The sequence below is a fragment of the Cavia porcellus genome, unplaced genomic scaffold (assembly GCF_034190915.1).
Source record: "Cavia porcellus strain 051 isolate PalLab524CR breed Dunkin Hartley unplaced genomic scaffold, mCavPor4.1 scaffold_25, whole genome shotgun sequence".
Lineage (NCBI taxonomy): Eukaryota > Metazoa > Chordata > Mammalia > Rodentia > Caviidae > Cavia > Cavia porcellus.
The window spans coordinates 37,072,809-37,099,637 of record NW_026947508.1 but is presented as its reverse complement, the minus strand read 5'-3'; the positions used below and the strand labels follow the sequence as shown (position 1 = coordinate 37,099,637).

Genomic DNA, 26,829 nt, shown 5'->3' with positions numbered 1-26,829 from the left:
GTAAAACTGAAATGAAGAAGTAACCATCCCATATCGCTCTTTGTCTGGCCCATATTTGCTGTCCTTAGACTCACTGCTAGGCTAATCTTCACAGCCAGCCCAGAGCAAGTCTTCTCAAAGTCACCAGGCTGCATGCTGAGGAGAGATGACTAGTGAACAAGAGGAGGCCACAGTGTCTGAGTCTAAGTCAACAGACTGCTTCCTTTGCTGAGAAATTCTTACTGCCAAAACCAAAATATCCAAACCACACTGAAGTCCACTGAACAGAGGTAAGCTCTGAGGCCGGCTGCTGGTGAAAGCGCGGCATCTCACTTTGGGCAGGCACAGATCAGGGCCATTCCAAGCAGCACTACTGTGTGGATCACTACCTCACTTACAAGAGAGCAAGCCATGGTTCCACTGGGCCAAGGAACAGCTCCCAGGCCAGGAACTAATCAGCAACAGAGTGAGGATCTGTACCTGTGTCCTTACTAAATTACACTTCTGCTCAGCCACATAGAGAAGCTCACACACAGCTGCTGAGGACAATCACCACTTGGCACCTGCAGCAGCACTGCCCCACAAGTGCACCACCAGGAAGGCAGGAAGCATGAAGTGGGCATGGCACAGGGCCAGAGGCAGCAGGCATTAGGGGGAGCTTCTAGACTGACAGAAAGAAAACTCCGCAATCCCCACTGCTTCCAGGGCACCGCTTTTACTTCCAAGGTTTCCTCTGAGAGGGAGACTGTCAGCAGATCAGAACATCTTGAAAAATCTAGGCTCAAGGGAGAAATGGTCCTGGTTTTGGAATCAAAACAGACTTAACTTATACCTGCTCTGCACATCATGTGATCTAAATTTCAGTTTCCACATCTGTAATTGGGGGCAAGCACAGCAACTGGTTTCTCACGGGGATGTGTTTGTGGACTAAATATAGCAAAAAAATGGCCAAGTACTGAGTTTGGCACCCGGCAGAGAGCAGTGCTTACTAAGTTCTAGCCTTCCATATCAGAGAAAACTGTTTTTCCTCAATCTAAAGCCTATGGCTCTGCTTCAATCATTCCCTCCTTTCAAATCCTAAATTTTCCATCTATTATACACACGCATGCAATGGTTAGAGGCAAAAGCTCTGAGTATAGCAAGCACTGACATCTGTCCCCATGTTCCATGGATGGCTGATTGCCAAGAGAACAGTAACTTGTGATGTGGCAGGTCAGTTTAAACATTTCCAATGAAACATCAGTTATTCATTACAATATATTGACAACATTACACTTATGTGTGACATACTATACTCTTCCATGCATTAGGAAGATACAAAGGTATGCTCAGTTACTGGAAAATTTGCCTTTCTATGATAGTTCCTTAAGTTGCTAGGCTGACAAGACGCATGCATAGAAATAGACACCAGATTTATGACACGATTTAAAGCTAAAAATTCAAGGATCTACTCAGGCAAATATATTACAATACAAAGGACAAGACAGAAATAAGGGAGACAGGATTTAGAGGAAATATAACTGGAAATCAAATAATCTTTTATCACAAATTTAAATCTAAGTTATCCAAGATTTACTAGAAAACACTATAAATTACTACTCAAAGAGCACATTCTGTTTGAACACATGCGATTTAAAGCATGACACTATAGAACAAAGGGCCCTGATAACCACCTACTCTCTAATATTCCCATGATGACAAGGATGTTACAGCAATATCTATTATAAAACTGAACAGCCAAGCATGGTGGTGCAGAGTGTAATCCCAGCATTTGGGAATCTGAGCCTGGAGAACTGCCAACATGTACTACACGAGTTCAAAGCCAGCCTGAACTGCATGGCGAGATCCTGTAATAAGCAGATGAACAAAGCTCTATAAAAATAAAAACAGAAATAATTTCTTAGATAACTACAGAGATGGTGAGTGACTCTAGAACTATATGGATAAAAAGATAAATAAAGAGCTTAGGGAAATAATGGAGACCATGAATGCCTAGCACAGGAAAGAAATATTGTGCTCTGAGTGAATGATTTGGGGATGATAATAATGTATGTGCCATTGTTGCCCTGATTGCTGTTTTGAAATTTTTGTTTTAGTTTTTTTTTTTTCTCAAAATAAAATGGGTTTGGGGGGAGAGGAACCAAGAAGAAATAGATTCAAACAGATATCCAGGAGATTATAGAAGATGAATTACAGTTAGCAATCATGGAAAGAAAGATTTCTTAAAAGAAGCAAAGGACCAAAAAAAAAAAAGTCAATCCAGTGGCCACTAAATGATGCAAAGGGGAATAATGTAAGATTGACTGGAGTCAATGAAAAAGCAGGAGATACCACAAATTGCTTAAACTTGTTCACAAAAGTAATGGGAGAAAAATTCCCAAGCAGGGTAAAAAATTCAACACAGAGATAAGTGAAGAAATTAGCCATTATAAAAACTCCAATTCACCACTACAAAAACAATCTATACCAAGGCATATAATACTCAAAATTCCACAAATTCACCACAAGAACAGATTATTAAAAGTTGTTAGAGAAAAGAAACAAATCACTTATAAAGAAAAGCCCATCAGAATCAGCAGACTTCTCAACATAAATGCTCAAGTTAAGGAGAGCTTGGAGTGAAGCCTTTCAAGCCCTAGAAAACCTCCAAACTAGATTGATTTACACTGGAAAACTAACTTTCAAAATTAATGAATAAAACTTTCCATGATAAAGAACACCTGAGGAAACCCACGAACACCAAACCAGCACACCAAAATGTTCTGATGGACATTCCTGAAAGAGATATTAAGGACTACAACTCCATGAAGAACAACAGAATCAATCAACCAGGCAAGGCAAGCAATTCACAGAGGAGGGAAAAAGAGAACCAATGATAAGAGAATAAACATGAAAAGATAAGTCAATACATATCAGTTATAATCAATGTTAATGGCCTCAGTTCCCCAACGAAAGAAACAGACTGGCAGAATGGATCAAAAAGCAGGATCGAACAATATGCTGCATACAAGAAACACATTTTATTCAAAAAGAAATTCACAGACTGAAAGGTCAAAGGATGGAAAACAATACTCATGTAACAGGAACCTGGAAAAAAGCAGGGGTAGTTATTCTATCTGCAGACAAAGGGATTTCAAGCCAAGACTGATTAAGAGACAAAGGTCACTGTATCCTTGTAAAGGGAACAATCCAAGAGGAAATGATAACAGTCATAAATATATATGCACCAAATGCCAACCATGGAAAACCCAACTATACAAACAAATATTAATAGACATGATAAGCAAAATATGCGCTAATACATTTATAACAGGGAATTCACTATCCCACTGTCACAAATGGGTGGATCAACTAAACAAGAAAATCAACAATGTAATGTCAGAACTGAACCAAATTGTTAAACAAACGGATTTAGCAGATTTCTACAGTGTATTCCACACCAGAACATCAGAGGACACATTCTTTTTGCTGCATATGCAACCTTCTCCACAATAGGACACATTGTAGCTCACAGAACATGCTTAAAGAAATGGAAAGAAGTTGAAATTATTCCAGACATATTATCAGCCCACAGTGCAGTGAAACTGGAAATCAATGGCCAACTACAAGATTCATAAACATATAGATATTCAATAATACCTTCCTGGATAACCAATGGGTTATAGATGAAATTAAATAGTATCTATAATTAAATGATAATGCCAATACATTGTAACAGAACATAAGGAACACAATGAAAGCAGTCCTAGGAGGGAAATTTACAGCACTGAATACCCATAGCTGAAAAACAGAGCAAGCTCAAATAACCTACTGTTGAACCTCAAGCTTTTAGATCAAGGGCAGGTCATGCCTAAAGCTTGTAAAAAGGAGGATGTTATAGAGAACAGAGCAGAAGTTAAAGCAATGGAGACTAACAAAATAATACAAAGAGTCAATGAAACAAAGAGTTCTGTGTTACATTAAATGAACTTGACAAACTCTCAGCCAACCTTATTAAAAACAAAAAAGACCCAAACACATACAATTGGGAATCAAAAGGTGGAAATCACAAGAAGCCCTACAGATATTCAGAAGATCCTCAAAACCAAACCTACTTTGAGAATGTGTATTGTAAGATAGAAAACAAAGAAGAAATAGACAGATTCCTAGTTACATATGAATTACCACAGCTGAATCAAGAAGGTATAAAAATTCTAAATAAATCAGTATCTGTCAGTGAAAGTGAAGATGTAATTAAAAACCCATCAATAAAGAAAACCCTAGGCCCTGACAGATTCACTGCTGAACACCACAAGAAATTTAGAGAAAACCTAATACTACTACTTCAGTCTCTTTTAAGAAATTGAAAGAGAAGCCATACTCCCAAATTCATTCCTGGAAGCATGTATTATCCTGATACCAAAACCAGAAAGGAATCCAATCAATCCTTGACTGCAAATTATACTACAAAGTTATTGTGATAAAAACTGGCAAAACAAAACAAAACAAAACAACCAGACTCAAGGATCAATGGAACAGATTTTAAGATGTAGAAACAACTCCAGCATACTCAATCATCTTATCTTTGACAAAGGAGCCAAACATACTCACTGGAAGAAAGATAGCTTCTTTAAGAAATGGTGCTGGAAAAAACTGGCTTTCCACATGCCAAAGATTACAACTAGACCCATATCCCTTCCCAGGCATTAAGCTAAAATCCAAATAGCTCAAAGACTTCAATATGAAAATAGAAACAACTCCAATCTGCTGGAAGACAGGTAGAACTGAAGACTTTGGTATAGGCAAAGATCTCATGGAAAAAAACCCCAATTGCAAAGCTTCTATCAGAAATAATCAACAACTTGGACTGCATCTTATTCAAAATCTTTTGAAAAGCAAGAGAAACTACCAAGAGAGTGAAGAGACAACCCACGCGATGGTAAAACATTTTTGCCAGCTGTTCCTCAGACAAAGGATTAATGCCTAAAATATATAAGGAGCTCAAAAATACAGAACCACCCCCAAATTCAAAAAATGGGCATCAAAAATGAACAGACCCTTCTCAGATGAAGAAGTAGCAATGCTAAAGAAATACATGAAATACACGATAAGGGGCTGGGCGTTTAGCTCAGTGGCAAAAGCACCTGCCTTGCAAGCAGGTAGTCGTGAGTTCGATCTCTGGTACCTCTCTCACTAAGTCACCTCTCCCATTAAATAGGCACCAGAAAAGCTAACATAAAAGAATAAACAATGGGGGCTGGGGATTTAGCTCAGCAGCATAAGTGCCTGCCTTGAAGCAGGTGGTCATGAGTTCGAGCCCTGGTACCAGTTTAAAAAAAAAAAAAAAAGAATGAACAGTGTCAGGGGTAAAGATGATATGCGCACTGACTTCTCACATGCTGTTGGTGTCAGTACAATGCCACTTTTAGCAATATCTCTTAAGGCTGAACAAATGCATGGGATATCTATCACTCCACAGTTCTCTGCTTTTTTTTTTTTTTTTTTAAAGGATCCGAGGGCCAGGGATATAGCTTAGTGGCACAACTCCTGTTTGGCAACACAACGTCCTGAGTTCAAGTCCCATTACCTCGCCCCCCAAAAAAGACAGGTTCTCAGTATAAAGCCCAAGAGGGGCGCAAACTCGCAGTCTTCTTGCCTCAACATTCTGCCCTGCTGAGTTTATAGGCATATGCCGCCATGCTCAGCCATAGCTTCACTCTCATACACAAAAGAAATAATACACAAGAATACTCAGGATAGAATTGATAAAAACTGGAATCAACCTGAATGTTCATGAATAGAAAAGAACAAATTTTGATATATTGGTATGCTGGATTACCAGACAACAGATGAGAATAGGCAAAAAATATAGGACACAGGTAAATCTCATGAACAATGAAACAACCAAGAAACACAATATAGGTACTATTTTACTTCATTTAGTCAAGAAGAAGCAAAAATAATCAATGGTGAGAGATCAAGACCAATGTTAGAATTGGAGGAAAGGTACAAGGATTCCTCATTTAACCACCAAGTCCTATTCCTGTCAGTACAGCGTTAAAAGAATTAGTTGCTAAATGAGGAGCTGTATATAGTACATACATTACAACACTCAGCACAAAGAAATGGTCAAAGGAAACTCCAACTTGATGACTTTGCCTTTATTTGCACAACTTCTATGCAGTATATAATGTACAACAGAACATGAAACTACAGTACCATAGAGTACCATCAGAAAAAGTATAGTACTGTATAAACATTACAAACTAAAAAAAAAAACAAACCATTGAGAATCTCTGAACCAGATGTGCAGAACTTTACAAAAAACAAAAAAAGAGGAGGCATAAGTCTGAGCAGCAGGGAAGTCCAAACAGTTGTTAAGCAGGTAATTAAATGAGAAACACCTGTACTGGAAACTAGGCAGGGGCTTCCAGTGTTTCATTTTGATGTAGGAACTGTTTCTCAAGTGTGTTGGCTCTATGGAAAATTCGCTGAGAAGATTTCTGATATTTGCTATAGTTGGGGGCCTTCATTCTGAGGAGCATTCTCTGCTCTCTTTTTATTTTTTATTTAAGACAACTGCTAAGTTTCTCAGGCTGGGCTCAAATTTTTGATCCTCCTGCCTTGGCCTCCCTAAGGGTTGAAGATTCCAGGAATGCACTACCATGCCCAGCCTTTTACTTCAATTTTTAGAAGTAGGGCACATTCTGACCTGCCTACCTAATGTGCCAAAAGTACACCGGGCACTTACTTGACAGGCCTCTCTAGTCAAACAACTACCAAAGATGAGCCTGATTCCAGGAAAGGAAAAGGACCAAAACAAGTTTGTTTCATGGTTTCTGTGTTTCTGAAATGCTGCATCAGGTGCTCAGATGGTGACGGGACCTGGTGGCATCATCACATTATGCACTAAACTAAGCATTTCCAGGCTGCTACACTGAGAACCCCCCAGAAACAAATCACCAGGCAACCACCTCATCAGCAGGTGTGACAACACCCACTGCCTGAAACCAACTCTACAAAACTCCTGTCACTTCCCTCTCAGGTCCTGCCTGCCTGTTTTTTCCAAAAACTGAATAGATTAACTATGTATTAGATAAACTGTAGATATATCTCAAATTATAGTCAATATATTACAAAAACAAAACTAAACCATCACAAATTTACAAATACCTGTATATACTATAAAATCCTTCACATAAACTGCTCCCCATTACCTCCCTACACAAATACAAGTTGGCCAGTTCTTATAATCTTCTATAGTAAAATCTGACCTAAATAAACTCTGACATTTATAAGATTCCAATGAGAAAAATCTTAATGTGACTAGGAGGGATGGAGCTCAGTGACAGAGCACTTAGGCAAACACAAATGAAGCCCTCCTTCAACCCTATGCTCCACAAAAGCAAACAATTTACTGATTTTCTAACCAACAAAAGAAACATATAGCACTAACATCAAATTATTGTTTCTAAAAAGGAAATTCAAATGCTTGGCTTATTAATCTTTCAGGAGAATTGACTATAGCCAACAAATACATTAGGGCTAGTGTTCATTTGCCGATTTATCACTGCAGACTCATCATGACAGCATAGATGTATGCTTATTCAGGTCTACCTGAATGGACCAGAAAGGCAACTATTATGAACAAGTAAAATGGTACTCGATGGCTTATAAACACCTAAATAATAAGCTACTTATCTCCCACTATGCTGTGTACCATTTACCTTACATTTTTCTAGTTTTACTATGTTCTCCCTTCGCATGCCATTCAGTCTCCATTTAATTCCACAAGAGGCAGTTTTGAGATACTGGGCTGAATGTAATATAATTAAAGAAAGAACTACAGTTGTTTCCAACTTTGAGGTGGTTTTTACTTTTATATATTTGTTTTTGGTACTGGGGATCAAACTCATGACTTTATGCTTGCCAGGCAGAAGCTTATGCTGCTGAACTAAATCCCCAGCCCAGTTGTTTTAAACTTAGAAGTCTAGTCTAAAAGGAGAAAGTTCCTAAAGAATAAATTTCCAGTTTTCTATCCCTTATTACAAATGTGATTTACAAACACCGGTATTCTGTAAAGATCGTCTGTAAAAATTTTTCTCTGTGAAATCAATCCTTGTCTACCAAATTTCAAGGGCTAGAGATAATATCTCAGCAGCAACAAGCATCTGCTTGGCAAGAGCAAGGTCCTCAGTTCGATTCCTGATACCAAAAACAAAAAAAAAAATTATTATCTACTAAATTTCATTAGAAAACTGCAAATCCTTGAGATACAATCCTAAACACACATACAATTCCTGAGGTACAAGCCATGGGAAGCCTACATTAAGCAAGAGATCTCACAAAACAGAATCAAAGAAACCAAGGACCATGCCGCTTGGTTGTTGTTTCAAGTCTTTTTAAAAAACCTTCAAAGTGCATTCCCAAATCTTTAGCAGTTCCTCAGCGAAGAGTGAAAGTAGTAAGATATTTTCACATGACTTTACAGAACACTAGTTTGTTTGCCCTAAGTAGCTGAATCCCCAGGAACTCTGCATGCGCTTACAAACACTAGGAACTATCATTTGACAAGTGGTTGGTTACACAAAATATACAGGTACAAAAACAAAAGATGGTACCACAGAAAGACACGTAACAGAAAAAACCTGTAGTTTCAGGTGAAAACCACACATACCTGTGGAAGCGCAGTATTGAGTTGTCTCTGCAACGAATCTCTCTCATGACCAACCTCGAGTAATTTCCCCTGGGTCAACGCCAATGTTTCTTGAGTCTCTATCAGTGTGCTCTGAGCAATGTCTGTTTCTTCTAGCATGGACATCATGTGCTGTTCAAAATGGGAATCTGCATCTGGTTGTGAAGGGCAGCCAGATCCATGGTTTTCACTTCCTCCTGAAGGGCCTTCTTCACTGATGGTGGGCATCACCTCACACATCATTTTGGAACAAAAACACAGGACTAGTCATTATACGGAAAATACAGGTTCCCACAAATCTACAACTTTATGAGTATCTGTAGCTAATAAAGGAAAGCTGACAATCTCTTTATTCACAGATCTGTTATTCTTTGGATGCAAATACTCTGTGAAGATACACCCAGGCACCCATTAAATGCAGAAAGCCACCACATGAAGACACTAAAGAAGACAACAACGCTGGGAAGATGTAAGGCCCAAAGAGAGCTACTTATTTCTCCTATAAAGAATAGAGCAAACCATGTGAGGTTTTGTTTGCAAAAGCAAACTTTTTAGTTTTGAAAACAAGTGCGCTTCTGTTACCTAGTTTTTTTCTATTTCCTGGTAGGGGCCCATTCCACTCAATCCTTTTTCAGGAAAAGCACAGAAGCAGTATACAGCCAGGAAAACTGACAAGTACAAAATCCAACAGGCATCTTACATCTTACATCTTATTGACTGTGTGCAGTCAGCTCCTGGGAAGGCCTGCCTGAATTCTTGGGCTTAATTTAGTGAACACAGAAAGGAATTGGATTTGCTATGGCTCAAGAGAGATGTTTTTCAAGGACTGCAGTGGTTGTTCAGTCAACCTAACTTAAGTTTACAGCTAAAAAAAAAAAAAAAAAAAAAAAAAAAGAAGGCTTCACAATGGAAATACAGCAGTTCAGTACAGTGGAGAATGGTTAGGAAGGAAAGGTGAGAGGTACGATCATGAGAGGCTATTAAGTGTGTCACATAGACAGACGGGCCTAATGAGGGCGACAGGGATCGCTGAAGACTTCCAGGTAGTACCCCAGGCAGGTGCGACCCTCCAGCAAGAGATCCCCGCGACCGCACACCTGACCACGATGATTTCTAGCACCTCACCGGGTGCTGTACAAGTTCTGGCCCCACTTACCCTAGAGCTTTCCAGGACGCGGCCATACAGGCGAGTCCACAGTGCCATCACTGGGGTCTCCTGGGCAACGTGCAGTGGTTTAGAATCCGTCCCTCGAGACCTAGGGGGTCCTGCTAGCCGCGAGCAGGACCAACCGCCAGCGCAGGACCAACCGCCAGCCAAGCGCTGAAGCTTTGCCCCCGCCCACGCGCACCCCCGGGTGACATTTGGCGGGTGGCCCCTGGCCAGCTCCAACCTTCCTGCCTCAGTCTCCCGCTCCTTACCTTGCGCGCAGTCTTTTTTTTTTTTTTTTTTTTTTTTTGTCTTTTTCATTTTTATCGGTACCAGGGATTGAACTCACGACCGCCTGCTTGCAAGCAGGTACTTATGCCGCTGAGCTAAATCCCCAGCCCCCCGCGCGCAGTCTTTTTAAACATTGCGATATAAAACAAAAACCATTCTTAAAAAGCAAAAAGGGTTCAGTTGACTTAAGAGTTGTCATCACTCGGGGGCTGGGGGTTTAGCTCAGCGGCATAAGCGCCTGCTTTGCAAGCAGGCAGTCGTGAGTTCGATCCCCGGTACCGATAAAAAGGAAAAAGACAAAAAAAAAAAAAAAAAAAAAGAAGGCTTCACAATGGAAATACAGCAGTTCAGTACAGTGGAGAATGGTTAGGAAGGAAAGGTGAGAGGTACGATCATGAGAGGCTATTAAGTGTGTCACATAGACAGACGGGCCTAATGAGGGCGACAGGGATCGCTGAAGACTTCCAGGTAGTACCCCAGGCAGGTGCGACCCTCCAGCAAGAGATCCCCGCGACCGCACACCTGACCACGATGATTTCTAGCACCTCACCGGGTGCTGTACAAGTTCTGGCCCCACTTACCCTAGAGCTTTCCAGGACGCGGCCATACAGGCGAGTCCACAGTGCCATCACTGGGGTCTCCTGGGCAACGTGCAGTGGTTTAGAATCCGTCCCTCGAGACCTAGGGGGTCCTGCTAGCCGCGAGCAGGGCCAACCGCCAGCGCAGGACCAACCGCCAGCCAAGCGCTGAAGCTTTGCCCCCGCCCACGCGCACCCCCGGGTGACATTTGGCGGGTGGCCCCTGGCCAGCTCCAACCTTCCTGCCTCAGTCTCCCGCTCCTTACCTTGCGCGCATTTTTTTTTTTTTTTTTTGTCTTTTTCATTTTTATCGGTACCAGGGATTGAACTCACGACCGCCTGCTTGCAAGCAGGTACTTATGCCGCTGAGCTAAATCCCCAGCCCCCCGCGCGCAGTCTTTTTAAACATTGCGATATAAAACAAAAACCATTCTTAAAAAGCAAAAAGTGTTCAGTTGACTTAAGCGTTGTCATCACTCGGGGGCTGGGGGTTTAGCTCAGCGGCATAAGCGCCTGCTTTGCAAGCAGGCAGTCGTGAGTTCGATCCCCGGTACCGATAAAAAGGAAAAAGACAAAAAACTCGCGACCTCACACTTGCCAGGAAGGCACTGTGCTGCTGAGCTATATATCTCCGCCCCCTGGCCCTTTTTTATTTTGAGATACGGTCTCTCGTTGCTGAGACGAAATATCTGACCCCCCAGTAAGGGTGGAAAAGTTTATTTAAGCTCACATTTGTAGAGGTTTCAGTCTGTAATCAGCTGGTTCCAAGGCAAGGTGGTATAAAGCAGAGGGCAACAGTTCATGGTATTGGAAAACAGCAAAAGCAACAAGGCAAGCAAAGGACAAACCTCACCAGGGATTTAGCTCAGTGCCTCAAGCGCTTGCCTGGTAAACGCAAGGTGAGTTCAGTCCCCGGTACCAAGAAAAAAAGACAGATCTCTTTCTATGCCTTATATTGTATGCAGGCTACCCACACATAGGACAGATGCAGACTCAACATCCTTAATCCTAGCATTGGACCATGAATTGATCACAAACTCTAGAGCCAGCCACTTCCAAAAAGCCACGCTCTATGACTGCATGAGGCTATTGGGGGACATTCAGACACAAACTAACAGGATCCCAAAGTTGCCTAGGTTGACTTTGAATTTGCAATCCCCCTGCCTCAGCTTTTGGGTAGCTGGAATTATAATCATATATCATCATGGTTTGTCATTTCTACTTTGACGTTAACAAAATAAGAAATAATTACCAAGCTAGTTGTTTTTTATCACCCCATTCTTTGTCATGCTTACAGTATTGTCTCAAATTGTTTTTGTTTAGTCCCTGTTTTCAATCATTTTTCTTTGTTGTTTTTGGTACCGGTAATCGAACTCATTACCTTGTGCTTGCCAGGCAGGCACTGTGCTGCTGAGCTATAGCCCATTCTTTGTTGTTTTTAATATTTAGCTCTTACCCCATTGTAGATTAACAGTGAGTGTTTTTGTGTCCCTCATTTGGCCTTTTTTTTTGGTTTTGTTTTTGCAGTATTGGTGTTTGAAATGTGAGTCTTTGCAATAGCTACATTCCAAGTTATACTTCTTTATTTATTCAGGGTTTTGTTAGGTTACTAAATTCATTGTCCAGGCTGGGCTCTAATTTCTGATCCTCCTGCTTTATGGCCTCCTGAGTCCCAAGTAGCTGGATTTACATGCACCCAACATGCCTCAGCAGCCTTTTCTTTTTTCTGCTTTGCAGTTCTGGTGATTGAAGCAGAACTCCGAGCTACATCATCAGCACTCTTTCCCCCTTGTAGTTCAGGCTGGCCTTGCGCTCACTGTCCTCCTGGCTCAGCCTTCCCAGTGCTGAGATTGCAGGTGTCTGCTACCACGCCTGGCTGTTCTTCCCCCTTCTTTATAACTTCATCTTGAGTGTGGTCTTGCCAAGTTGTCCACATTGGCTGCAGTCCTTCTACCTTAGCATCTTTTTTTTTTTTTAATTTTTTTTTTTTGTCTTTTTCTTTTTTTTTTTTTTTTATCGGTACCGGGGATCGAACTTGCGACTGCCTGCTTGCAAGGCAGGTGCTTATGCCGCTGAGCTAAATCCCCAGCCCCCACACCCTGATATGTAACAAGATTTTTTTTTTTCTTTTTCCTTTTTTGCAGTACCCGGGATGGAACTCATGACCTTGTGTTTGCCAGGCAGGCACTTATGCTACTGAGCTAAATCCCCAACCCCTGTAATGAGATTTTTACCACTATTTTAGTCTGTATAACCAGCCAGCTTTAAGAGAACCGACAGATAGAAAGATGTATTTATAACGATTGGTTGAAAGTAGAGGAGTTACTTTAAAAGAGAACATGAATTTTCTAAAACTTATTAATTACTAGGTTAATATTATGGGGCTGGGGATTTAGATCAGTGCCATAAGCACCTGACTGGCAAGCGCAAAGTCAAAAGTTCAATCCCTGGTACCAAATAAAATAAAAATACAATAAAATAGATTAATATTAAAATATAAAGACTGCCAAGTGTGGTGGCACACACTTGTAATCCCAGTACTCGAGGGGCTGAGGTAGCCTGCTGAGGTAGGAGGATCACTGTAAGTTTGAGGCCTGCCTGGACTACATAGTGAGACTGTCGGAAAAAAAAAATTCACAAAATATACATGTATACATGCATATATGTGTGTGTGTATATATATATATATAAAATTGTGTGGGCTCAGGGTGTGTCAGCAGTGGTAGAGCACCTGTCTAGCATGAATGAGGCTCTGGATTTGATTCCCAAAAATAAACAACAAAATTCAAGAAGGAACACAATATTGAAGATTTCTTTTTTTCATTTTTCAGTTTCATTTTTGTCTTTATGTCTACTTTTTATCCATTCATAATTCTTTTTTTTTTTTCTATTTTAGTAACAGTCTACATTAGTTCTTCCCAACTTTTCATGTATCATAACGCTTGTTTATTACTGTTTAAATGCTGCATAGGCTGGGCCTGGGTACAAGCTTGTAATTCCAAGACTGAGAGGCAGAGACAGGATGAATCCAGCCTGGACAGTTTGGGGAGACCTTACTTCAAATGTCTCAAAAAATGGTTTAGGGATATAGCTGAGTATGAAGGACCTGGGTTCAGTTTCCAATAGTGAGGAAAAAGGTTGCATAATAACTTTCAAATTGTGTGAAATCTAAGAAAATGTTTTGGAATACTTGGTATGTGATTATTAAACTGAAAAGTGTAGCTATTTTTATGGCTCCATGTATATATCTTGCATAGGTAGATTTAAATATATATGTATTTCCCTAATTAGAATATTGATCTGCAAAAATATATTTTGTGTTGTAAGTATGGTTTTACATTTTTACTGAAATATTTTGGTTTTAGTCATAATTCTCTGTTGATAGTTACTGCAGAGGGAGTTAGGACCATGGCAGGAAGCTTGGAGAGGCTCCGCCAGTCTCCACTCTACATTCTGACTGGAATTGTTCCATTTTGGTGGTCTTGGGGATTGAAATTCCTATCTCTTTTTATTTTTTATTTTGAGACAAAGTCTTGCTAAGTTGCCCAAGATGGACTCAGTCTTGGGGTCTTTCTGCCTCAGTCTCCTGGAGTGCTGGAATTACAGGTGTGCGCCATAGTGTACCCAGTTGATGCTGGCTGTGTTGTCTGTGGATATGTAGGGATTTGTGTCCTCATTATCAAATGTTTATAAGCTTGTTTTCTTCCCGTGTAGCCAGGCTACACCTGAAAATAGCAGGGTGTAGTTTAGGTGGCTTGTTTTCAGAGAGTTCCTAAAGGACACTCCCTAAAGGCAAATGGGTTTAGGTCTTTACCTACAAGTCGTCACAGGGCCCACAGGGATGTTCTGAAGGCTTGGGGGTCAGGATCATGTCTTGTTCATTTGAAATGTCTTGCTGCAGGGAAGCCCAGGGAGTAGGGGATTGTATTTTACACCGTTGGTGATACTTAATAAATTGACTTTCTTGTAAGTGGCTAATACTGCTTTTTACTTTAAAAGGTACTGTACCCCACGCTACAGTGAGTTTGAAGAGCTTGAGCGGAAATACTGGAAGAACCTCACATTCAATCCTCCCATCTATGGTGCAGATGTGAATGGTACTCTCTATGAAAAGGTGGGCCTCTCTTGAAACCCTCCAGGCTGCATTTTCGGAGTTTGTAATATAATAATATCGCCCTTCCAGGCACATAGTAGGCATTTAAAAGCTTTTTGGTGAATGGGTAGAGGAACAAATGCAAGGCCTACCCCTGACTGATACACTTACTGACTTAATGGTTGGTGCTTTTGCATGTGACTGCACTTTCTTTCTCCCTCTTTGCATGTGAATGGGGCGGTGTGGTGCTCTTTTTTGGGGCTGTGAGGCATGGTCTGTGGGTGGTGGGTGATGAATTCTTGAAAGAGTGTGATGGATCTCATGAAATGACAGAAGCAGTGTGGTTTCTGCAGGAAAAACAGATCCCTGCCTGAGCTAATGAAAGGGATATGTATTTAAGAGGGGAAGCATTTAGCTTTTCAAAACTCTCATGCAAGATTCTGTAGCGAGGGGCTGGAGATTTAGCTCAGTGGCATAAGCTCCTGCCTTGCAAGCAGGTAGTCGTGAGTTCAATCCCCCGTACCGATAAAAAGGAAAAAGACAAAAAAAAAAAAAAAAAAAGATTCTGTAGTGAAAGCTATTTTAGCTAGTTGCATTGGCTTGCAGTGGAATTCTTTTTGACTTGAACTGCCTCAGGATGGTAGTAGGCAAATAATTGGCACTGCCTTTGCATGATCAGTCAAGGGGCATTTCTGAATTATCGCACAGAATAATTTTTCACAATTTATGGGGTGGAAAGTATTTCTTTGTTTATTTAGAGACAGAATTTTGCTATGTAACCCAAGCTGGCCTTATTCTGGCAGCAGCTGCCTGCCTCAGCCTCCTGAGTGCTTGGATTATAGTCCTTTGCCACCACGCTTGGCTGAAAGAATTTATTTACCAAATGAAATTTGAAGTTTGTGACAACCATTTTGGGGAATGGTGGAGTGAAGCTTCTAGGGATGAATGTTGGGTAGGTGCTGTGAGGATCCACAGATAGGGAAATGAAAAAAGAGGGCACAGTAATCCAGGACCTGCTCATAAAATGACCCTAAAGACTTAGCTTTAAGAAATTGAAGTGAAAAAAAGTCACACTATTGTTAATTCCTATGTTTTCCTTTTTTAGATTTTTTAAAAAGTTACAAATGGTTTGAAGATTTCTTTTGGAGTTCAGTTTCTTTAGCTTCCATGCAGTCTTCCTCCTGGAGTTCAGAACAAGTGATCGTCCCCCTTACTCATCGTCCCTCATGCTGGTGTTGTTTGTTCAAGGCAGCATTTTCCCTTTGTAGGCATATAGATCCTTCCCCATGCAGCTGTGCAAGTGAGCAGGCATGCTGTGTTGTTGGAGGTGGCTGCTCACCTGAGGCCTTCTATGTGGTTTGCAGGTTCAGAGTGCCAGTTTACCCTATGACGTAACTGCCCCGGCCTACCCTTTTTTTGCAGCACGTCGATGAGTGGAATATTGGCCGGCTGAAGACCATCTTGGACTTGGTGGAGAAGGAGAGTGGGATCACCATTGAGGGAGTGAACACCCCATACTTGTATTTTGGCATGTGGAAGACGTCCTTTGCCTGGCATACGGAAGACATGGACCTGTACAGCATCAACTACTTGCACTTCGGAGAGCCAAAGTCCTGGTAAATTCAGCCTGCTGTTGGAAATGGGCTTTTCTCCCTTCCTGTACCTGGAAAACACTTCTTTGCGTGTTAAAACACAGATCCTACTGCTTAACTTTTGGGGTAGAGCTGGCATTCTGTTTTTGAGACAGGTAATAAGATGGTGTTGGAGCTTGGACATGCTTGTGGGAGCAAGGCTTTCAAGAATAGCTGTACGGCATTGGGAGAGCTGGTGTCAGCTGAGTTACTGGGAGCCATGGAGCTTCGGCTGACCCGCTGCTCTCTGACTTCCGAGGGATGAATTTTTTCCTTCCTTCCTTCCTTCCTTCCTTCCTTCCTTCCTTCCTTCCTTCCTTCCTTTTTTGCTGCTACTGGGAATTGAACTCAGGACTTTGCCAAGCAGGTGCTGTGCTGCCGTGCTCAATCCCCTGCCCCTCGAGGGATTTCTAAGAGATAGATTCTCAGGCTGGAGTCATTACTTCTGATGACAGAAAGCTTTCTTTCCCTCTTGGAAACATCATTTTTTCATGAGCAGCAGTATACTTACCACAACTGTGGATCCAAGAGGCTCAGCAAGTGTTTCCTGCTCTCCGGGATGATGCGAGTCTTGGGAGACAGATGGTTCTGCTCTCTGCTGCTCTGCCCTGTCCCCAGTGTCCGCGGGCTTTTACTGAAGGTGCTGCACTCACAGCAAGCCCGGCAGATGAAGTCCTCATCTTCCCACGGGAGGAGACAGGAAGCAGAAAGTAGAGTGTGAGCAAAGCTCTGAAGGGCAAGCAGTGGTACGCAGGGCCACTTAGGAAGAGCGTGTGGGTGGAGCATGTGGGAAATGGAGAAGCCATGACGGGGGATAGCAAGCAAAGCTGAGTCCTGAACACTGAGTCGGATATAACTGGGATGATGGTGAATGGGGGAAGGTTTGTGAGAGAGAGCCGAGAGAAGTGAGTCTGGGATCTGGAAGCAGAAGAGCAGAGCTCCTGGTTGAGAGCGGAGGGCACAGTTGTTTAGGAGCTGGAGCCCGCAGGAAGAGAGTGCTAGGCTGGATGGGACTCCGTGGACCAGTAAGAGCATTAGTGAAACCATAACCATTAGCATTGCTGCTCCAGCATCTTCAGTCTCCTCTCTTCCCCGGGATTTTCCTTTTTTTCAGGTGCTTTCTAGTTTCTTTTTTTGTACCTGGAATTGAACTCATGACCTTGCGCTTACTAGGCAAGCACTTAAGCCACGAGCTAAATCCCTAGCACTTGCAGCTTCTAGAGCCATTTGAGCCTGTGCCTACTGACTGACATTGTCTTACTGCTTCCACTAGATGGCTGGATTTGGAGAGTCTGTAAATGTTGCTTTTGCATTCTCACCATTGTTTGCTCCTCAAATTCCCTGCCTTTGGGATTGCATATCAAGAAAGATTATCCAGTTGTTACACAAACTTCCTTGAGCATCTGAAATGAGACCTCCAACCTGAGTTTGGTGGTACACACTATAATCCCAGCACTCAGGAGACTGAGGCAGGAGGATTGCCCAAATTCAAGACCAGGCTAACCTCTGTAGCAAGACTGGGTCTCAAAAAACAAGATAAAACAAAAAATAATGAGATGGGCACTCTAGAGATTTCTGCAAAGTTGTTTGATGGATCTCAAAGCCCTCAAGTTGACTTTCCTCCTGTTTCCTTTTCCTAATGAAGCTATTTAGGATGACAGGTTTTTTGTTTTGTCGAGTAATTTTTTTTTGAGGTGGGCTCTTGCTGTATTGCCCAGCTGGTGTCCACCTCCTGAGATCAAGCAGTTCCTCCTGCTTCAGCCTCCCCAACCCTGTGACCACAGGATTGGGCCACTGCACCTGGCCAAAATAATCTCTTGGATACTTTCTTTCTTTTCTTCTTTCATTCATTCATTCATTCATTCATTCATTTATGTCTTTTTGATATAATGTCTCACTATGTAGTCCAGGCTGGCCTGGCTCACTTTGTAGCCTAGGCTAGTTTTTTTTTTTTTTTTTTGAAGTGGTGATCGAACTCACAACCTCAAGCTTGCTGGGCAGCCGAGGCTAATCTTAAACTTGCAGTGATCCTCTTGCCTCAGCCTCCTGAGTACTGAGATTATAGGAGTGTGCCAGCACACCTGACTGTCTTGGATGGATTATATAAAGGTTAAAAAGTTTCTGTGTTTCACAATGTAAAGTTTAATAGTTTTGGAGAAGGCACTGTCCCACTTTACTTGACTTTTTTTTTTTTTTTTTTTTTTTTGTCTTTTTTCCTTTTTATCGGTACCAGGGATCGAACTCACAACTGCCTGCTTGCAAGGCAGGCGCTTATGCCGCTGAGCTAAATCCCCAGCCCCTTTACTTGACTTTTTGAAGAGCAGTTTCTGTGATGTCTATACACCCTAGTGGGTGAAGGAGTAATTAATTACTGAGTAATTAATTTACAGTGTAAATGTTACAGTGTAACATTTATGCAGATGAAGGACAGTGGGCTCAGCAGCAGCAGCAGCAGCAGCAGCAGCAGCAGCTGGGGGCCAGGACCCTCCATGTCTCTTCTGTCTCTGCCTTACTTTCTGTTGTAATATTTAGATCTTTGATTCATTTCAAATTTAATTTAGTACACAGTGAAAAGTAAGTGTCCAGTTTTAATCTTCAGCATGTGCAAACCCCGTTTTTCCAGCACCATTTATTAAAGAGGCTGTCTTTCTTCCAGTGAATGTGTTTGGCACCTTTGTCAAAGATAAACTGGCTGACTGTGTCTGGAGTTGTTTTTGTATCTTTTTAGATGGTCTGATTTTGCAGCTCAGGGTGACCTTTAGCTCACTTTGCAGCTCACTTTGTAGCACAGCCTGGTCTTGAATTTGCAGTGATCCTCCGGCCTTAGCTGCCCAAGTGCTAGGAATACAGTCACATGCCACCATACCTGGCTTGCTTCTTTATCTTCTAATTGATGCCTCAGATCTGGGTTTTTTCTTCTTCCTGGCACCATGCTGTTTTTATCATAGTAGTTTTATAGTGCAGTTTTTTATTGTTGTTGTTGTTGTCTTTTTTTTTTTTTTTTTTTTTTTTTGATTGGTTGTTGTCTTTTTGAGACAGGGTCTTGGTATGTATTTCAGGCTGGCCTTGAGCTCACTTTGTAGCCCAGACTGGTCTTGAACTTCCAATGGTCTTGAACTTTCAGCCTTCCAAGTGCTGGGATTACAAGTGTGTGCCACCAGGCCTGGCTTTGTAGTACAGTTTTAAGTTGGAAATTGTGATGTCCCCTGCCTTCCCTTTGTTGGCCAGAATTACCTTTGCTATTCTAGGTCTTTTGTTTTCCAAATGAATTTTAGGATTGTTTTCTCTAATTCTGTGAGATACGCTATTGACATTTTGATTGGGATTGCATTAAATCTGTGTAACAGTTTTGGAAGTGTGGCCATTTTCACTATATTGGTTCTTTCTACTGAAGAACAAGGAACATCTTTCCATTTTTTTTTTCTTTATACAGTTTATTTAAAACTAACAACAGGGAAACTGAAAATGGAAATATATAAAGTAATAGAGATAGATATTATAGTTCATGGTTAATCAAAACTGTAAACACTAGAATAGGTTCTCATTATTTAAAATATTCTTCTCATACATACGGATAGTACCTCAAGCTTGAGGGTGCTAATAGGTAAGATTTTTAGTGACACTGCAGAATCTGGTTAAGACATTGAATTTCCAGTAGGAACACAAGGGTCTCAACCATCATTTCCCACAGGTAAGCAGTAACATCATTTGTAGACCCTGGGAAGAACCTTGTGTGTTCACTTATTTCTTGTCACAAAAGAGTGCTTCAGAAGCCGGGAGGCAGAGGCCACTCATGCTGGCCCACTGCTGGGCACATGGCACACAAAGTCTGCTGCATTTCCTGAGAAGTGGTCTGGCAAAGGAGGTGTGCTCCACTATAAAACATGGCTGCCATCCTGTGCATGGAAGCCAGCGGAGCCTTACCTGTGGCTGTCACAAACACTGTAACCAGTGCTTCAGATCACTCTATTTCTTGCCGTAGCCGGGCTCATTGATGACTTTGGGATCATCCAGTATGGAGTCCATGCGTGAACTTCATCATGTCACTGTGAGTGCCATTTAAGCCTGCCCCCAGGCCAAAAGCTTGACACAGCCAGAATCCGCTTTATTATTCCAGTTGGCAGCAGTATAACATTATTTCCTTTGATATCTTGATGTACCACACAGTTCTCACGGAGATTAGCAACACCTTGCAGGATTTGTTTTGTATATTTACTATGTGTAAATATTATGTCAGGCAGTGGCCCAAAACGGCCTCTAATGCTAGAGATCGAGCCACCAGGAATAAACTCCATGAAAGTGCTTACAGTGTTCTCTTCCAAACACGTCCCCAGATAGGCCACAATGTTTACATGTTTCAGCGCTTTGAGCAAAACTACTTCTTCCTGAAGTTTTCGGTATTGCTTTTCTTCAGAAGCCAGTTTATCAGAGGTGTCCAGAGTTACTTGTTTTATAGCTATTAACTGCCCTTGGCTAGTGAGACGAAAGTACACCCTTGGTCCACAGGATAGATTCTTCATGCTTCAAACTATTTTCAGAAAACATCCTCTTTTCATTTGAGGTCAGAAATTCCTTCTCCTCACATACCCTGAACCCATTACTGTACCTGTGTATTGTGGTATTTGTCATCTTTCTAATGCTTTTTTTGGTATTTCCTCTCCTCTCAGGACACAATTTAAGTTTTCAGTACCTCTTACTTGCTATTATTTGGCAAGACTTATTATCTTTTTATAACAGCTAGTAGTTCTGCAGCTAGATAATCTAATATTTCCATTGTCAATTTTTCATTCTTTACTGAATACAGAATTTCTTTGGAAATTGAACTTGTATCCTTCAAAGTTTTTCCAAACTGACTTATTTGTTCAGGATCCAAAGAATGTGCCCAGTGTTGATATGTTTGAAAAGATCTGCTTTCTTGCTTTTCTTGGAAAGAAACTTGCAAGTGTTTTAGGTTTATCTAAAACGTCAAATTCTAGGTAATTCATTAACATTTGGCTGTCATTTATTTTTGAGAGGTGTTTGTTACTCTGCTTTTCTGGCAATGTGAGCTCCATAGAACTCTTCTCAGTGGGCGCGGCCCAGATGTTTTCCAAAGGGGCACTTTGGGTCTGATGATGTAGCTTTTCAAGTTCTTGCAGATCACTAAGTCTCACGGTGAGTATGCAGTGGTTAGAAATGTCTTCATTGGAAGACTCTTGCATGGCAGTTTCTTCCACAATGGATAAATCTTTGTGTGTGTGTGTGTGTGTGTGTGTGTGTGTGTGTATGTGTGTGTGTGTGTGTGTGTGTATCTAAAATCTTCATTAGATAGGTTGTGTATCTTTTCTCTCACAAATGATATTTCTAGTACAGTTTTTTAAGAGAGATTATCAAATGTAGTTCAGAACCCACAGGCATGGTACCTTCATATTATTTTCATACCTGCAGAGAGAAGAAAGATGTTCTAACATGCCTTAAGGGTAGCTCTTGTCTCCTAAGTTGAGGATGAGTAAGCCTTCCTGGGTTTAAAAATTGTAGTAGGCACTGTCTAAAACTCTTTGTAGGCTAACAATTCCATTTAAAGTAACATTTATTATTGAACATTTACTGTGTGTATCAGGCACTTTTTTTTTTCTTTCCAGTTTTTACTGATTTTTTTTTTTTTCCCAAATCAACAATGGATAAATCTGAAACAAGAAGGAATTGGTTCTATTCAGGGGCCTTCTCCAGAGTCTGGGCTGAGCTTTATCTCTAGAAGTTAGAAGGTCATTTCCTGGAGATTTTATCTGCCAGCCCTGTACCATTGCCATTTTCAATGTCTTGTAGGTTTCTACGTGCAACATTTAAAAAAAAAATCTTTCCATTTTCTGATACCCTTTTTAATCTCCTTTTTCAGAGTACTGTAATTTTCAGTGTAGAAGTCTTTTACTTCCTTTGTTAGACTGACTCCTAGTTATTTCATTTTTTTGGATGTTACTGTGAAAGATGTTTCTCTAATTTCTTCTAGTGAATTTGTTATTCATGTACAGGAAAGCTGCTGATGTGGTGCATTCTATTTGCCTGTATCTTACTGAAGGTTTTTCTGTCTGTGTTCATTAGGAAAATAGGACTGTGGTTCACTTTTTTGATTGGATCCTTCTCTGGTTTTGGTATCAGGATAATGCTTGCCTCCAAGAATGACTTTGGGAGTATTGATTGCTTAAAATTCATTCAAGACTTAAAGTACCAACAACTTTGCTCAGACTAGAAGAAATTCAGGCATTGTTTTGGAATCTGCACTAACTACACATGCAGTGAGGACAGTATTATGCTAATACAGTTGATTTGCTGCTGCATTTGTCTCTTGTCGATTTTTAATAAACAGCAGTGCAACTAATATTTAGACATTTTTTATAGTATTATGTTGTCAGGCACAACCTTTTTTTTCTTTTCTTTTTTGTCTTTTTCCTTTTTATCGGTACCGGGGATTGCTCACAACTGCCTGCTTGCAAGGCAGGTGCTTATGCCGCTGAGCTAAATCCTAGCCCCTCCTTTTTTTCTTTTAAAACCATTTTATTCAAATATAGAAAGAAAGAAAAAAAAGATGAAAAAGAAAAAACTCCAACAAAATTTCAAAGCACATCAATGGGGGGGAACAATAAGAACATACATTGAGCATTGTCATCCCCAAGTCATTCACCCAGAGCACAAGACATCTGCCTTTAATTGTATGAACAATACCAGCACAAATCTGTCTCTTCAAAATTAGTAGTGTAACTCTTTTAACTAGTGTTTTTTTTGGTCTTTTTCCTTTTTATCAGTACCGGGAATCGAACTCACGACTGCCTGCTTACAAGGCAGGTGCTTACGCTGCTGAGCTAAATCCCCAGCCCCTTAACTAGTGTTTTTATATATACATATACATACACATACGTTTTTTCTTTCAGTTTGTCACACTAATGAAACATGATGTTTATGCATGTGTGTCCTATTTATTTCACTATTGAGTATGTTTTCAAGGAGACACAGCATTTTATTTCTCCTCATATCATTGGTGCTCCTTGTTTACCTGACTGCTGCTTCTTTAGTAAAGTCATTTTTGATATCAAAGTGATTCTCCTCAGGAATTTTCCACTGGCCATGTTGACAATAGTCCTTTGGTGTCTAGGTAGTTTGCTGCCAGAATAAGTTTATATTTATTTTATTTTTTTTTTAGAATAGGTTTAAAAGAACTGCCTTGGTCACCTTTCAGGAATTCTTGGTCCCAAACAGGGATATCATCTGTTCACTTCGGTCTCATCGTCCTTGGGAGGAGGAGGGTCATCCTTGTGGTGGGTACACCAATAAGTAACTTTGTTGTAAAATATGGCAGCATTAACATGTGGTAGAGGAACTGGGTCATCTCCTTCATCATCCATTCCCAAATCTTGCAGTGTAGTCTTGTCACAGATTGTTTGGCAATTTCAACATCAACTTCACATATCTCCTTTAGAACTCTGCAGCTTAATTGAAGGTACCTAGTGCCTACGAGTAATGCATTTATTCTTCTCAGCGAAGAAAGTCTTAGAGCAGTCGACCTTCTGGTGTTTGTTCTCTAAGAGGCCCGCAGGCCTGAGGTAGCAAATAAAGCCTGTATTTGATTTTTCATGTCCATTAATCTTTGTTTTATATGTCATTGGGTGTGCTGGTATTTGGTGCATATATATTTACGATTGTTATATCTTCCTCCTGGATTGTTGCCTTAAAACTTTACTCTTTCTTAATCAGGCTTGGTTCGAAATTCACTTTGTTTCATATAGAATAGCTATCTGTGCTTTTCTTTAGGTTACTATCACATGGAGCGTTGTTTTCCATCCTTTGACGATCAGTCTATGAAATTCTTTTAGAATTAAATGTATTTCTTGTATGCAACATATTATTGGATCTTACTTCTTGATCAGTTTTGCCAATCTCTTTCTTTTGATTGGTGAAATTCAGGCCATTAACATTGATGATTTTAAAATCTGATTTATCTTTGTCATGTTATTTTCCCTTTTATTCTTTTCAGTTAGCTGTTTGCGTTTGGTAGGTTCATTATGTTGGACTTCATGGCAGAGTTGTCCTTGGTATTTCTTTCTAGAATGTCCTGCAGAACATTTTGGAGTGCTGATTTGGTGGTCACTAATTTCTTCAAGTATTCTTTGTCATGGAAGTGTCTTATTTCTTCGACAGTTTTGAAAGATAGTTTTGTGGGATACATCAATCTAGGTTGGAGGAGGTTTTCTATAAGGATTTGATATCCTTCACTGCAATCTTCACTGAGGGTTTGTGTTGAGAAGTGTGGTGTGATTCTGATGGGCTCCTTTATAGTTGATTTGTTTCTTTCCTGTAACAGGTTTTAATATTCTGTTCTTGTATGAGTTTATAGAATCTTCACTATCATTTGCTTCAGTGTAAATTAAAATTTTTTTGGTAATGGCTAATTGAACTTTTATATATGCCTTACTTATCTCTATGTCAAAATCTTTTTCCATTTTTGGACAGTTTTTCTGTTATTGCTTTTGTGAACAGGTTTTCTTATGTTGCTTGCGCTATCTCCTGCTTTTTCATTGACTGATCAATCTTGTTTGCATCATCTAGCAGTTGTTGAATTGATGTTTTGTGATCCCTTGATACTTTTCAGAAATCTTTCTTTTTATGATTGCTAACCACAGTCCTGTTTTTATACCTGATCTTTTTTTGGTTGTTTAATCAGTACCCAGGATTGAACTCACGACTGCCTGCTTGCAAGGCAGGTGCTTATGCCACTGAGCTAAATCCCTAGCCCCTATACCTGATCTTCTGTTCTCACATTGGCTCATTCTGCTAAGCATATTTCAGTGCAATTTGTAATCTCCTGGGCATCTATTTAAATTGCTTTCATGGATTCTACTTTTTTGCTATGTTGGGAGTTAATGATGTCCATCATTTTTGTAAGCTCCTTTTTTTTCTTTTTAGCTTTGTGTCTTGAGTCACTTACCATATCTTTCACTATGGTCACCATCTGTGAAGTTATCTGAGAAATTATTTTTAATTTGATTTTCTTCTAGAACCTTGTCCATCTGCTTTGTTACCATTTCAGGTAATTGAATTGACCTCTGGGTTTGCCTCTGGTGAGCTGGAAGTCTTGGGTTGCATCTTGATTATGTGTCTTGCCTTTTTTTTTTTTTTTTAAGTTTAATTCTTGGGTTGATGTTCGTAAATTGCTTATGGCAAGTATCTTTATTGCTGGTATTTAGAACCTTTAGGAAATGACTACTCAGATGTCTTCCAGGCGTAACTGGCTTTTGGATTTGAGTCTGTTGCAAGATCCTACCTCTTCAGTTTATTGGTGATGAAGAGTTGCTGCGTGCTTGACCCAGCCCTGGTTCTTTGGCACTGGTAGATAGTATTTTTTATGACTCTTAGGACATCTCAGTCTTGGCATACCAGGAAGAACAGCTGATTAGAAAAATTATGTCCCCTTGGCTAAAGTACTACAAGGAACAGTAACAATAGCATAAAACACAGGCTGGAAAATAACCAAACCATGATAAGCATTAATTTCCCACCTTTAACTGTGAACTATATGTGTGGTTATATAATAATCAAAAACAAACCAGAAAATTGTATACAGTAAATATTTTTTCAGTATGGTGATTTTACCTCAGAGGAGAAAATTTAAAAAGCAGTTAAGGGGAAAAATACAGGAATAGAAAAGGAAGAGGTTAGAAGCAAGGCAGTAGGATAAAGGAAGAGTACACAAACTTCGGGAAACTGGTGAAGAAGGCAGTAGAGAAAAAAAGAAAAAAACCCAGCAGAACCGAAGGACAGCAAAAAACCATAATGTGTTTGCACTCATAGAAAAAGAAACAAAAATGAAAACCATGCCAAACAGAAATAAGAAAATTTTAAAAAGGAAGAAAATGAGGAAAAATGTCAACTTCAAAGCACAGGTCTGCTGTTACTGCTAGACCACACAGAGAACAGATCCAGGTTGATTAATCCCAGCAATCCAGCTGTAGATTTACAGGTGTGTGCGTGTGCACGTGTATAGTGAATAATCCACATGCAGTGCTCAGATCAGGGTGGTTGATACAACCTTTACCTCAGACATAACCATTTCTTGGTGCTGAGATGCTGGAGAACGTTCTGTGTTGTCGTCGAGGTGTCTTGCATGTAGTGACAAGCCCCTTGGATCCTTTCCCTGGTCCTCTTCTGAGCATCTCTTGCTCTCATGTCATTGCAGGTACTCTGTTCCACCCGAGCATGGAAAACGCCTGGAGCGCCTTGCCAAAGGTACCATTTTTCCTCAACATGTTAAGTAGGACCCACCAAGAAGCCGTGTTGCTGGCCCCAAAATACCCATTCTCTGTGGTCAGTGTGGTCTTTCATAGGCCACCAGGAGGGACTGAGTACAGCTGCAGGTTGCTCCTGTCACAGAGCAGCTTCAATCCTAGTCTTTGTGTGTTCTTTCCCAG

At 40.7% G+C, this 26,829-nt stretch overlaps 2 protein-coding genes and 1 pseudogene across 3 annotated transcripts in view; 1 reads left to right on the top strand and 2 right to left on the bottom strand.

Annotated features, from left to right (window-relative positions):
• LOC134472802 (liprin-alpha-2-like) overlaps window positions 1-10,111 on the bottom strand; it is an 85,071-nt gene extending 74,960 nt beyond the window's left edge. The window contains exon 1 of the mRNA XM_063235130.1: window positions 8,636-10,111. Within this exon, the coding sequence (XP_063091200.1) occupies window positions 8,636-8,896 (261 nt within the window). The 5' untranslated portion in view covers window positions 8,897-10,111. The remainder of the gene's footprint in view (window positions 1-8,635) is intronic.
• Window positions 10,112-14,646: 4,535 nt separating this feature from the next.
• The window catches only part of LOC100721657 (lysine-specific demethylase 4A-like), a 42,473-nt gene continuing 30,290 nt past the window's right edge, over window positions 14,647-26,829 (top strand). For both annotated transcript variants that reach the window (XM_063236288.1, XM_063236289.1), the window contains exons 1-3: window positions 14,647-14,783; window positions 16,185-16,378; window positions 26,598-26,647. In XM_063236288.1, coding sequence (XP_063092358.1) covers window positions 16,293-16,378; window positions 26,598-26,647 — 136 coding nt within the window. In that variant the 5' untranslated portion in view covers window positions 14,647-14,783; window positions 16,185-16,292. The remainder of the gene's footprint in view (window positions 14,784-16,184; window positions 16,379-26,597; window positions 26,648-26,829) is intronic.
• Window positions 19,807-22,812, bottom strand: LOC134473041 (mitogen-activated protein kinase kinase kinase 19-like; annotated as a pseudogene).